At 37.0% G+C, this 14,282-nt stretch overlaps 1 protein-coding gene across 3 annotated transcripts in view; it reads left to right on the forward strand.

Annotated features, from left to right (window-relative positions):
• NADK (NAD kinase) overlaps positions 1–10,379 on the forward strand; it is a 34,236-nt gene extending 23,857 nt beyond the window's left edge. For all 3 annotated transcript variants that reach the window (XM_034753023.1, XM_034753024.1, XM_034753025.1), the window contains 9 exons: positions 442–571; positions 1,034–1,142; positions 1,399–1,484; positions 1,817–1,919; positions 3,327–3,481; positions 4,081–4,180; positions 5,095–5,252; positions 6,488–6,570; positions 7,870–10,379. In XM_034753023.1, the coding sequence (XP_034608914.1) occupies positions 442–571; positions 1,034–1,142; positions 1,399–1,484; positions 1,817–1,919; positions 3,327–3,481; positions 4,081–4,180; positions 5,095–5,252; positions 6,488–6,570; positions 7,870–8,014 (1,069 nt within the window). In that variant the 3' untranslated portion in view covers positions 8,015–10,379. The remainder of the gene's footprint in view (positions 1–441; positions 572–1,033; positions 1,143–1,398; positions 1,485–1,816; positions 1,920–3,326; positions 3,482–4,080; positions 4,181–5,094; positions 5,253–6,487; positions 6,571–7,869) is intronic.
• The last annotated feature ends 3,903 nt before the right edge of the window (positions 10,380–14,282 follow it).

A 14,282-nucleotide genomic window follows, 5' to 3' on the forward strand; every position in this document is an offset into this window, starting at 1 on the left:
TCAGTGGGGAAATAAGAATTGCTATACTGGGGCAGAAAAATGGTCCCTCTAGTCAGAACCCTATACAGTATAAAGCAGTGAGTGCTGTTTGGCTCCAAGAAAACCGCTTTAATTATAAATCACTGTATAATTGTTTAGTTGCATCTTTCCGGACCTCTCATGATTAAAACTTAGAACGTTTTCTTAATAAAGACTGAACAGAATGTTCTCAATGAAAAGTGCAATCACATATTTGCTGAAAGCTGGTGTGGCGTTGCATTGTAGCCAATCTGATCTCTTTACTAGATTAAATTTAGCTATCGTATTAAGGTTTTTCATGATTCATTCATCTCTCTTTTAGTTCAGCATACTTTGACTAAAGGGGACTGTTAACTTGATGGTCATGAAATTACAATCCATTTTCCCACATATAATAATTATACTGTTGATTTCCCTCCACAGGCATATTCAGGACCCAGCAAGTCAGCGGTTGACATGGAACAAACCTCCAAAGAGTGTCCTTGTTATTAAAAAGATTCGCGATGCCAGTCTGCTCCAGCCTTTTAAAGAACTCTGTGTATATCTTACTGAGGTAATTCAAATAAATAATGAACGAATGAATAAATAAGTCAATACATATAAGAGAAAAACAGAAATAATAAATTGTTAAACTTTAAAACAAGTGACTCTCTTGCTATAAGAGCTCAGCTTAATTTAGCTTAAAGGAATCTGCTTCTTTAACATAGATGAATAGGGTAAATATTCATTTCATTATGCCTTGAGAAAAATATTAGCAAACATTACCATATCACAAGCATGTAATGAAAATTCCAAAGTTTAGTGTCATTAATTCAATCGTTATGTGGCCTTCATATGACAATAAGTGTAATGCTTAAATGCTACAGGATTGTAACAATACATACAGAAGTAGGCAATCAGTCTTGTAATATTTTACATCATTATATGTTTTAAACTAATAGAATATTGCTGAGGTTCAGGCACTTGTCATTTTATTAGCAGATTTTTTTTTAGTAAATAATTATGCTTCTTTTAGGAGAACAACATGATAGTTTATGTAGAAAAAAAAGTGCTAGAAGACCCAGCCATAGTTAATGATGATAATTTTGGACCAGTGAAGAAGAAATTTTGCACTTTCAGAGAAGGTACAGTAATGATTTCTTAAAATCTAGGTTTACTGCCTTTTAATCCTGTTTCCTTAGTGATCCATTCAAATTAATCAGAATTGTTTGATGGAAACCTATTCTTGATAAACCCATGTAGCTGTTGTTTTGATAGCCTGCTGTCAATTATTTACACTTGTAAATTAGCATCAGTGTGCTGCACCAAATTTATATCCATAAATTTAAACCTTTGATACATTATGTAAATTAAACCTTTATTGTCAATGTTATCCTCTAGATTATGATGATATCTCCAATCAGATAGACTTTATCATATGCCTGGGAGGAGATGGTACCTTGCTTTATGCTTCTTCGCTTTTTCAGGTGAGTCCTATAGGGAATAGTTATTAGAAGTCCTCTCCCTAAACAAGTCCTCTATATGTTAGAAACAGTCTTGAAGTTTTCTGCCATGTTGTATTTATTTTATTCTGCTCCCGCCAAGTCTCCCCTTCTCATCCAAAAAGCATGAGGGCTACCTAGTTGAATTATACCTTTGGTTTTTACTATTATGCACAACTGAAGTAAAACTCGTAATTAAGATATTTGCAGACAGATTGGGCTGTAATATGGTACCTCTTACACATTAAAAAGCATGGAAATAACTGTTTGATTTGTGCAACATTTAACAGCTTCCCAATTCTTCTTTCTATTGACAGGGTAGCGTACCTCCAGTTATGGCTTTTCATCTGGGATCTCTTGGATTTCTTACCCCCTTTAACTTTGAGAACTTTCAGTCCCAAGTTACTCAAGTTATAGAAGGTAAGTCTTCTAATGCCTTTGCTGCTTTTTAGAGAGTTATCCTGTATTTGTCTTGTTAGAGTTTTTCTTTAAAATAGGACTCAGCTGACCTATCAAAAATAAATACATAGATATTTTATTAACTTTCAATATTGTTTTCCTCACTTATTTGTAAAGTTGGAATGATCCAGAGATCACTTCTTGGTTATGGTGTGTAAGGAAAGAATATAGAACTAATGTTTTGCACAATTTAGGAGTATAAAATGCAAAAACCTAGATCTAATGGCATGGACATACGCTAGATGACCCAACCACCTGTAACTTCTCTGTTTTTGTAAACAATGCCATGTTAAAATGGTAAGAAATCAAGCATCCAAAAGTCAGAAAATTAAAAACATTCTAGAAGAAACTTTAATTTTATTTTGTGACTCTAATATAGCCAATTATATTGATATATATTGATATGTTAAATAGTAAACCGTTCAAGTTTACATGGAGTATGGAAAAATGTGTGTGACTGAGTTAGCACTGAAGGAAAAATCTTAACTTTTGAAGTTTGACTGTTAAGTGCTTGATTTCTCAACCTGAAAGTTGCATTTACAGTAGTTCTTGGTATTTAAATTGTGTTTGAAATAAAATAAAATAAAAAAACTGATGTCACTGGGAAATACAGCTGCTCAGCTTGCACCCCAAAATTAAGACATCCAAACATGTTAACAGAATTCTCATGTTGCTAAATTGTTGTCTTTCATCGTTCATACCTTTTTAAAAATGAATTGATTGTCTTCATGCTTGTTTTACTTACATCTCCCTGAGGATTATCAAACAAGCCAACTATAAAGTTTCTATCTTCAGCTGCTTTAGGTTATGTACATGTAAATTCTCAGATTTCTCATTAGAACATATGGGGGAAAGTGGGTTTTTATGCTTATATTATTCAAATTTGACTCAAGTTTTGCTCATTCCTACAAAAAAATTTCTATTTTTAATTAAGACAAAGGATGGAAAATTCTCCTGCAGAAAGAAGAACAGGAGTACTTGTGGCACCTTAGAGACTAACAAATTTATTAGAGCATAAGCTTTCGTGGACTACAGCCCACTTCTTCGGATACATAACATTATTAGCAACTGAAAAATGGGGGGAAAACATTTCACAGTGAATGCTACCAGCTTGGTGTGAAAATATTGCAGTTCCTGATAATGTAAAAAGAAGAACAGGAGTACTTGTGGCACCTTAGAGACTAACAAATTTATTAGAGCATAAGCTTTCGTAGACTACAGCCCACTTCTTCTTTTTGCGGATACAGACTAACACGGCTGTTACTCTGAAACCTGATAATGTAGTAGGTGCCACTCTGGAGTGAGTGTGTGTGTGTGTGTGTGTGTGTGTGTGTTGTTTGTTTTTCTTCACTTATTTTTTTCTTATAGGCAATGCAGCGCTTGTTCTCCGGAGCAGACTGAAAGTGAAAGTAGTAAAGGAACACAGAGAGAAGAAGACATTGATACAAAATGGTATTGAAGAAAATGGAGTGATCTCTACAAGTCTAGAGATGGAAATGGGCAAGCATATCATGCAATATCAGGTCTGAATAGCATAAAATGGGAAATAAGCAAAAGAACTAAGAAATAATTCAGTCTTCACTTGAGATAATCTCCAGTTCTCTTTTGTGTACTGTATCTACACCCAAAAATATTAACCCAGTATTATGACACCTATGATATCTGATTCCACATAATTTCCAGAATGGTTACTAAAGCTAATGGAAAAAAGGGTGGGTGGAGTGTGCAGAAACAACCTCATTGTGTTTAATTTCTGTAATATTCTGTATCTGCACCAGAGGTTTCCTTACTTTTTGAAAACCAAGAAATTACTTAGAGTAATCTTTACCACTGAATCTCCCACTAATTCATATAAGCAAAGGGAAAATCTATCAACGCTAATGGAAACTGGCTTTTGGAAAGTAATTTTTGATCCACTGCACCAAATAATCATTACAACTGGTGATCACTAAAACAAAAGTATGTCTCTCCAAGACTAAGTTGGCTGACATTATAATGGGGTGAGTGTGTGGGGTGGGCGGTGTTAACCTTTTCAAAGATCTGGGAGACATACTTAACTGGTCACTTGTCAAATATTATGCTGCCAGGGAAATAACTAACTAGTGGTATTGTACATTGTCAGGTCCTAAATGAAGTTGTTGTGGATCGAGGTCCTTCCTCCTACCTTTCCAATGTGGATGTTTTTCTAGATGGACATCACATAACCACAGTTCAAGGTGATGGTAAGGCCATTTCATAATCAAAAAGCTTACAGCCTGTTCCTGTCTTAACAGTATGAGGTAATCAGCTCTTATTTAGGTTGCTCCTACTTTTTTAAAAAATCGGTGCATTGTTTTATGAGGTAGAAATCAAGGCCTTGGCTTCTGCTCCTGGGTTGTTGAAAACTAAGTGTTCAGAGGAGTAGTGAGTTTCATTTAGACAATTGTTGCAGTCCATAGAGCAGCACTGAAAGCAGAAAAGAGGCTTACAGATTGTATCTTATTATGTGGAGGCCTAGTGTCAAGTCACCACTTGTTTGTGTAGGGGAATTAGGGACAAAAGGCAAGCGGGGGAGGGGGAGATGGTTGGGGAAGATCCTGGAGTTGAATGTCTGAGTTTGCTGAAATCTTAAGATCTTTTAATGAAGTCACTACTTATTTAATATTAGCACTTCACCTGCAAAACTCTTCAGAAACATTAATCCTTCTATCCCTCTAAGAAAAGTAAATATTATCTGCATTATACAAAGGGGCAAGCTGAGGCACAGTAGTTTTACGTGACTCGCCCAAGGCTGTAGAGGTGTAGTCTGTGTCAGTGCTAGGACTGGGAAAGTTGTTTCTGGCTCGCGGTCATGTGTTTATTACCACATCTGTCATATGAAATGCGAGTTGGTGGTTTAGGCCTTTCTATTTCACCAATTTAACTTTTTTATAAGGAATCTTTTAAAGCATTTAGCTAAAAATTCCAGCCTCTACTACACCTGTGTTGAGTGGAGGAGAAATCCAGCTAATGACTAAAGTCAGAAAGAACTTTTTTTTTTTTTTTTTTTAAGTATTTTCTAATGAAGGAAGTGCAACAGTCCTGTTTCTTAGCCTCGTTTTAAATAACAGCATCGAGCCAAGCAGCCACACAGATAAAACTCTTGTTCCCTTCACAGGCGTGATCGTCTCCACACCAACTGGTAGCACGGCTTATGCGGCTGCAGCGGGAGCATCAATGATTCATCCAAATGTTCCTGCAATCATGATCACCCCAATCTGCCCTCACTCACTGTCCTTCAGGCCCATTGTTGTTCCTGCAGGAGTTGAGCTCAAGGTTAAATTGTGTTCCTTCGTTTTTTAAAGTTAGAAACTTATGGAGATAACTGTTGAATGTGTTCATTATTATCCATCATGCCAAAACATGACTGAATACTGTAGAACTTTGTCAAGTACTCTTGAAGCAACATATACTTGTTTAGAAGAATAAACTTCTAGTCACTTCTCCACTGACTTGCACCCTATATAGTCATCTGTACCTATGCAAAGTGGGTGTAAATACACTACCATTCTAATTAGTAATAGTGTTTTATATCCATTTTGCATAGATGTAGATGTCTACACAAGGTGAAAAGCAGTGAAGGATCAGACCCTAGTGTCAAAAGTCTTTTACGGGTGTGTAGTGAAAGTGGTATTAGCACATCTGTTATAAACTCTGTCTTTTACTACTGTGGTTAAATATAGTTCTGCAGAAAAATTTGGCAGGCAAGGTCTTGGTACAGAGTGGATTTTGTTTTCACAAATACATTTTTGAGTTCAAAATAATGCCAGGTGTTTTGTGTTTATTAATTTATATAACTGAAACAGTTGTGTAGTAATCTATAATATAGAAGTGTTGGGCTATTTCTTAGAGGGGTGTGGGGCAGAAAAAGTGGCCAGGAGAGTGAGCATGCTGGGTGGAGTTTAAAGAAATGGTAAGATTTTATTTCATGGATTTGTTGCTTATTATTGGCATCTCTATAAACCCACAATTATCTACACAGTAGATGATAATGCTATTATGGTGCTAGTTGATCACTTCATGGCATCTCTTATTTAAAAGAAAAACTGTCTTAAATTTGCAAGCCTTAGATTCACCCTGCATCAAAATTCAAATTTATTATTCTAGAATGCAGATTAGACTCTGTTCTGTGGAGAATTTCATAATCTCATCTCATTGAATTGGGTCATGTATTGACTTTTATATCAAGCTCAGGTCTTTTGTAACTGGAATGCCTTTGGTAAATCAGCTTATTGCCATCATTAGGAAAAGGCTTCAATGTACATATAACAAGGGGACGTATATGTTGCACATGAAGTAAATTGTATATAAAATATTAAACTTTTATGCATAATATGCCAAACCTTTCAGTAAAAAATGGCAGGAGAGGAAGCAAAATTTCAGTACAACAATTAGATCACTGAAGAGTAATAACAAAAGTGTAATATTCAGGGGAGTGCTTCCTCTTTGCCCTTTAGCTACAAACGCTCTTATTATTTCATTCTTGAGTCTTCTGCTTTTCTCTTCCTCAGATTATGCTGTCCCCTGATGCCAGGAACACAGCATGGGTTTCATTTGATGGGAGGAAGAGACAGGAAGTCTGCCATGGAGACAGGTGAAGAATTTTCTTTGACTGTTATGACCTTCCTTCATAATATTGACACAAGTATCTGCGGCCACACTTTCAAACTTGGGTTATAGTAAGCAAATGATTGAGGGCTTTATGATAGGCCATCATGACCCTTAAATTTCAAGCTGAATTAAAAATGCTATATTGTTTCAGGCATTTTCTCACTTGAAGAAAAAAATTTTCAGTCACATTTTAAAAGCAAAGGAAGTGTCAGGAAAAACCATACACACATTACTTAATGCATGTCCTTAAAGAATTCTGTGGACTTCAACTTATGGTCCTGATCATGAGACCTGTTGAGCCCAGTGAGGTGAATGTGAGTTTCATGTACTCTACTTCTCCAGATAAGACCATGTTTGTGTCCTGTGCCATTGGCAAAGCTGATAAAACATCATAAAGAGCAGATGCATCCCTTTGTTGTGCTCAGACGTATACAACAGCAGATGCATTGATGGACTCTTGCTACTTTCAGTGACAGGATTCTGCAGCTCATGAGACACAGTGCTGTGGCTGAAAGGACTTAACCTCTTGACAGATACAATGAAATTTGAGCGCCCAGAGAGGATACGCTAAGAAAAAAATGCAAATTGTCTTCTGCTCAGTGTGGTGTTTTCCGTGGTAGACCAGTCATGCTGTGTGACACACTGCCTTTGTTTCATATTTGTGGGCAGGCAGGGAATTGGAAAATTGCTAGGCTCTTGCACTTGGAGTCTTCTGTATTGCCCTGACCACTTGAAAAATGGAGAGGACGGACAGATTAGGTGAACAGCAGGACTCGGAGATCCCAATCTTAGATTTGGTGATTGGTCCTTTAGTAGAAAAGTTAGACTCTAGTATTTGCTGCCCTTATTTTTGAAATTTTAAGATCATGGTGACAGTTTAATATTTTAAGGTGTTAAATTTTGAGTTAGTCTAAAGGTGAGGTGCTTAAACCCCAGCAAGGGGTAAGATGAGAGAGGATCATGGGCAAGGCAGGTTGGCCTAGAACCCTCTGCTCCCAAGAGCTTTGATTTACAGAATCTCTCAACATTTGTAAAGCACTCTGCTCATTGTATTATTTAGGCACTGTGCCCCATCTTTGTCACCCCCAGACTTTGGAAACTGACCATTCTCCAAAGGATTGAATGCTTAGTGATGTAGCCAGTGTCCCAAGGGTGTATTTAAAAGAAAGAAAGATAGATAAATCTGGGAATCCAGGACTGTTTGATTCTGTAACCACAAATGTACAGTTTTACTACTATTTATCCTCCCTCTTTACTAACTGACGGTATTCCTGTATTGCAGTATTAGCATCACTACCTCTTGCTATCCCCTCCCTTCGATCTGTTTCCGAGATCCTGTGAGTGACTGGTTTGAAAGCCTGGCTGAGTGTTTACACTGGAATGTTCGGAAGAAGCAAAATCACTTTGCTGTTGAAGAAGAATTTTGAATGTCGACACCTAATGAGACTTATGGGAACTTAAAATGGCAGTATCCCTTGTATAAAAATGTTTGTTCAGCCTAGGGGAAATAGACCAATACATATATTTTTAAATAGTGATGTACCTCACTCATATCAGTCTGTTCTGCTGATGACCAGAAATTATCATGTTGCTTCCTGTCTCCTGAGAATAGGAGTGGAAGAATTTAGAATCTGATTTTTTTTTAAATTTATAATGGATTGGTATTTTTAATCAATATCAACACACAGATCTACAAACCACCTCAAACACAATTGTAACAAGTAATTTGCAGACTAGCATTATAGGTTGTACCCAGATACATAATAGAAAAATGGCGTTAAAATATTCGTTAATTTGGTAGATTTGTAATTCCGTGGTTAAGACTTCTCATCTAAAACTCAAAGGATTTTTTCTTTTTAAAATGCTCTTTGTTAACTTAAATGAATGCATGGTAGTCAAAATGTCATCCCATCAGGTGAACTACTTAAATATTTTGCCTTTCCATAAAAATATAGCAACAATTAGGGGAAAGAACCACTATACAGATACTCTTCAGATACAACTTACTATCAAAAATACAGATAGTTTTGTAAGTATTGAGAACCCTTTTTCTTTCTGTCCATTTGAACTAACATCATTTAGGGTCCCCATAGGCAGCATTGACAACTGCATGGGTGGACAAACTGGTAAAGTGGCATACTTCTTTGTTGATGAGCTAATTATGCCTGAGCAGTTCCCTGCTTTTTGAGCATGTTTGTGACCCTTAGAAAAGGTTTGGGGTTTTTCTTTTCTCTTTTTAACCCTTTGGGATAAGCAGCAGCATTTGAGGTTGTAAACTACAGATTTTTCATAAGTGCTCATTGTTGACCCAACAAGCAGTCTCTCTTCTAGGACGGCTGTATTGTTCTTCTTTTGAACCACTAATTATGTTAGTCTCACATTCTATATTAGGATCTGAATGCTCTTCACGCCCATTGAAGATAAGTGTGCTCCTTTCAGGATTGAACTTTGAGTAGGGAGAAAAGGGATACTGCATTGATAGGCTGATCAGAAACAGGACACATTCCCAGCATAGTAGCGATGGTGCCTTCAGGACACTTCAAGATATTTTAAGTCTTGTATGTACTTTTTTAAGAGTCTTTCAAATGTTTCTAACCTGTTTATGTACATATTTTATTGTACATGCTTTTATGAAAACAAGTAGTTTGAAAAAAAAAAAAGGGTTTGTACTGCAATCACTTTTACTAAAAATCAAACTCAGTTATAATGTTTACATTTATGTTCTCTGTGGTGCAGTCTCTCATAACCATATTGTTCAAATCCTAGCATCTTCATGTATCTCTGCATAGACCATTAAAAGGGACGGAGGTTCTCTGCTAATCTTGAAGTCTACAGCATATTATTGCAGAGGAATCTGTGTCTTACTGATTAAGTGTGGGATTTCAAAGAAGCTCTATTGAACTTTCATGGTTGTCTTGCTCTTGTTAGTGTTTGTGCAGTCAGGGGTAACAATGGGAGATGTATTAATTCCCATGCTTTACCTACCCTGCAGTCCTCTGATTCATGGGCTCATGTCTTTTTTTGTTTTGTTTTTTGCATGTTGCCCTGGTCTGTTTAATTTCCTCAAATCAAGGTGAGAGCACTCTGCATAAAGCAGCAGATTTAAACTCTTTGGTAATGGTGTAAATCACGCTAGTATTGTGTTAATATAAATTCATGTTCGGTTTGTAAATGTTTTGTTAACTAGAATATTGGTTGAATTCCGTCTGGACCAGCAAAATTTGTTACACCTTTGAGTATGTTCAGACAGCTTTAGATCTTTGTTTTTCACTTGAATTTACAGTATAATGGTTATATCACTGTTTAAAGTTGCTTACGGGTTTTTTAGCCGACAAAGTATTCAATTTTCGAACAGCTGTTTGCTTTCTGAGCTACAGAAGCATATTTTGTTTTGGAAAAAGATACATTTCCCTATTTAAAAATGCAATAATTGAGAAAAGGAACAGAGTAGAGCCTTTAATTTTAAGAGTTAGTATATAAATTTACTAAAATGAATGAGAATGGACAGGAAGTGAAAAAATAAACCATTTGAGAAAATAAGGCAAAATAAATAAAAATAAGCCTTATATAAAGCAGTTGTTGTTTAAAAAAAAAAAAAAAAAGCTAAAACCTAGCATTTTAGCACCTTTTTTATTTGTGCTTTTTTATAATAGTAAATATAATTCATTACATGGAGCAAATTGTGGAAATTAAGTTTTCAATGTACATTTCATAAAATGTAATCTCTAAAACTGTATGTAACTACTCCCTCTAAATTTGACTTGTGTTTCTTATTAAAATTAATCTAACATACATGGGCAGTTGCATTATTTGGCTCTGAGCAAAATTTCTTCATAGTTTTGCCTATAAAAGCCACCTTGATGACAAAAATCTGTGGATTGCTACATAGCTGAAAGAAAGAGCTACAGTCATGACTACAGGGAAGAAAGTAACCTGGTGGATTTATGCTTCAGTTTTCACTTCGGACAAGATACTTAATCCTGTTTTCTTACCAGTTTTGCTTAAACAAAAAACCCCAAACAGTGAGTTGTATTTTAATACTTTAAGAATGTATCTAATTGTAAGAATGCCCCTCCCCACGCCCACTCCCAAGACCCATCTCTCCTAATTGGCCATACACAAGCAGGTTACTAAGACCTGGTCTATACTGAAATGTTTTTGGTAACATAGCTATGTCAGCAAAAAGAACAAGGAGTACTTGTGGCACCTTAGAGACGAACAAATTTATTTGGACATAAGCTTTCGTGGGCTAAAACCCACTTCATCGGATGCATGCAGTGGAAAATACAGTAGGAAGATATATATATGTGTGTGTGTGTGTGTATATGTACATATACACACAGAGAACATGAAAAAATGGGGGTTGCCATACCAACTCTAACGAGACTAATCAATTAAGGTGGGCTATTATCAGCAGGAGGAAAAAATAATAGCTCACCTTAATTGATTATTTTTGCTGATATAGACTAACATTGCTACCACTCTGATAGCTATGTCAGTTAGAGGCATTATTCTTCCGCCACCCCTTACTGATACAGCTATTCTGGCAAAAGCCCCAGTGTAGATGCAGTTATACTGGCAAAAAACTCCTTTTGCCAGTATAGCTTACTCTGTTTGTGGAAATGGTTTAAGCTGTATCAGCAAAAGACCTCTTTTACTGAGACAAACTGCATCTCTACTAGCGTGCGGGTTGCTGGTGTAACTATACCAGCAAACCCTCTCATACGGAGACAGGGCCTAAGATTTGTAACTTACTCCTTTGAAAGGAAAAATGAGTTGGTGGTCTCCAAAACTTAAAGAAAGAAAAAGGAAAATGTAAGTTATTGAAGAACTAAAACTGACGTTTTATAGTATAATCCAGCGTATACTGACATTTAAAAAATCCTAATGTTTCACGTTAACGCTTTGGAAACTTGTTACATATTGCTGAAATATCAAATACTTTTCAAACCTTTCAATAAACTTTTTTTAAAAGTTGGCTTTATGCATCAGCATTTGATCGGTCTGTAGATCATAGAAATAGATACACAGTAATTTCTCAAAAGTACAGTGTGTTTTAGGGTACATATTGAACACTAGCTTCTATAGTGTCACTCATATATGGAGGTGCAACTGAGCATGTGTGCACTCATGAGAAAAGACTTCCAATCTTTAAGGAAAGGTACAAAATAAGCTTCTGGCATTTGCTGTATAGGCTAAAACAAGAGCATTGTGTTCACGTAGCTACACTGAATTTCTTAAGGATCCAAGAGAAGAAAAATTACAAGAGCCAGGGATAAAGAACTAGTGAAATTAAGGACAACCTCTGAGACACTGGGAAGAATACTAAACACAATCCTTCCATGCAAAATTTGACTCAAAGAAGTTTATGAATGAACATTTGGCTCTGATGCCAGACAGCTCATCCTGACATGTACCCAGTGATAAATACTTAAGGAATCTTTAATTAGCTTGGGAATCTAAGGCATCCTTACAGGATTTCTTGATTAGCCTAGCCTGTAACCTGTCCAACAAAGCAACAGCTGGTGCATATTCTCAGGCCACATGAAGGGGATTGTCAAGCAGTGAAGGAAATTCAGTGTTTGCTGCACCTGGTTAACATAGCTGGTTTTGAATGGTGTATCCACATTAGAGTTGACATGCCTGAGATTATGTGCCAGGAGGGCTTTCACTTCCTCAGTGCAGAGACATGTCTCACCAGTTGAAAACATTGTTATTTGTAACCAAAGCACCGCCCAAAACCACACCCAGACCTTCACATGACTGTGATTCCTTTTCTTGCCTCTACTGTGCGGGAATAGCATTGCCCCATCAAGGGACTCATTTGGCTGAACTCAACTTGCTGACAGCATAACTCCCACAATTGTTTACATATCAGTCACAAGCTCTCTCTTTCTCTCTCCTGTCAAAATGAGTGTTCCAAATAACATTTCCAGTTTTAAATTACTGGGTTTTAAGTGGCAAAAAAAACCCTTAGATTTACCCCAGTCGTCAAAAACAAATACGTCCTGTAATTTTTCTTGTAGGTTGAGGAGGAAGAAGCACAAAAGGGGACCACTTATAGTCATAAAAAAATGCTTTACAGGAATGCCTGTAATCTCCAGAAACCTAGCATTTCCAGTTTGTATTTAAAGTAGCAATAAAATCGGAGCTATTTGGCTACCTGGACCACTCCTATTTAAACCAGTGGGAACTGCATGTGTATATCTGAGAGGAGAATTTGGTTCACTGATCGGGGCCTGGCCCCTCTTCCCTACCCTCACCCCCCCATCATGTCATCCAGTTAATTTAAAAGAAATAGGGCCAAATTCTGCTTTTGTGCAGCCCCAATGTTAATGGGATTTAAAGGGTGCAAATTAGGAGAATTTGGCCCGAAACAGTTGACAGTAGGGAACTATCTTTCTGATGTCCTGTCCTTGTATAACATTTTTTTTTTTTTTCAAAGATCAACGTGTACTAAAAAGGTGGGAGGGGGGAATATATAGTGCAGTTGCAATAGCATTCTTGAGTTGGATTATCTCACAATAAACACCACTGTTAAGATGCTTTGACAGGCATTAATATCCACAATAACAATTCATGCCGTATTATATTCAAGCACTTGCAAAGTTCGAAGGCCTAAAATGTTGTCTTTTCTTCTGTATTTGTTTTCCAAATTCATGTGCTTCTCTGTGGGGTGTGTTCCAAATCAAATTCTTTGATTTTTGTTTGTTTGTTTTGTTTTGTTTTGTTTTTTCTTTCCCCTAAAGCCAAATCAGTGTCTGATGCCAGCAGGTATAATAATCCTTTGCAAATTCAAACATCTCAAAGGGGGCTGGTAGTCAGTAAGGAGAGAAGATGGTAGTAAAAATAAAATGGATGACCTTAGACCTGAAGCAGTGGTCCTTGCTCAAGCAGAGCTCACACTGACCTCGATAGGAGATCTGTCTGAGCAAGGACTGTTGGGCCAAGTCCCTTTTGGGTCTTTTTCTGAAGAAAAATTAGAGTCTAAAACCAGGGAAATGGAAATAAATACTGCCAAGAACTTAGAAAGATGGTCTGGGGAAGTCAGCATGTTGAGCAATTGCTCTAGATATCTGTGGTTAGAAACAGCTCTGAGGAAAGAGCCATGGGTCAGATGATCATACAAAAAAAACAAAACTTTCTTCTATTGTGTGCACTTACAATTTTCATGGGTGTGAACCATTAGCGTCTTCAAATCCTATTCAGAGAAACTTTTGAGTGCTGATGACAGGGGCTGGGTTGACAATTTGAGTGAGGTCTTCAGCCAGCTTTACTCAGTAACAGCTGACATGGGGCACATTTGAACCCGTGACCTGAAGGTGAAAGGCACTACAACCCTAACTCCATGCTGCCCAAGGTAAAGCTTGTTGATAGCTGTAGTCCCATTAGATTCTGTATAAAATAGCTGGGATTCATTTGTTGGGAACAAATGATCCCATTCTTGCCGTATCAATGCTTTTGTATTCTGGTTGCTGGTGGAGTAAGGCTGGATTTTCAGCTCGAGAGCTAGATTCAATTCTTGTCTTAGTCATTGGTGAAAGTGATTTTGTCTCACCCTGGTCTGTAATGATTCAATCTGTTCAAGAGTGGCCTAGGATTGGAATATCTGGGACATGATGGAAAGTGTTGCAGGTCAGGCTTGGAGCACGTTGGCAGAGCCAGTGAGAGGGGTGCAGGACTGGTATAACTGGG

The sequence above is a fragment of the Trachemys scripta genome, chromosome 19 (genome assembly GCF_013100865.1).
Source record: "Trachemys scripta elegans isolate TJP31775 chromosome 19, CAS_Tse_1.0, whole genome shotgun sequence".
Classification (NCBI taxonomy): Eukaryota; Metazoa; Chordata; order Testudines; family Emydidae; genus Trachemys; species Trachemys scripta.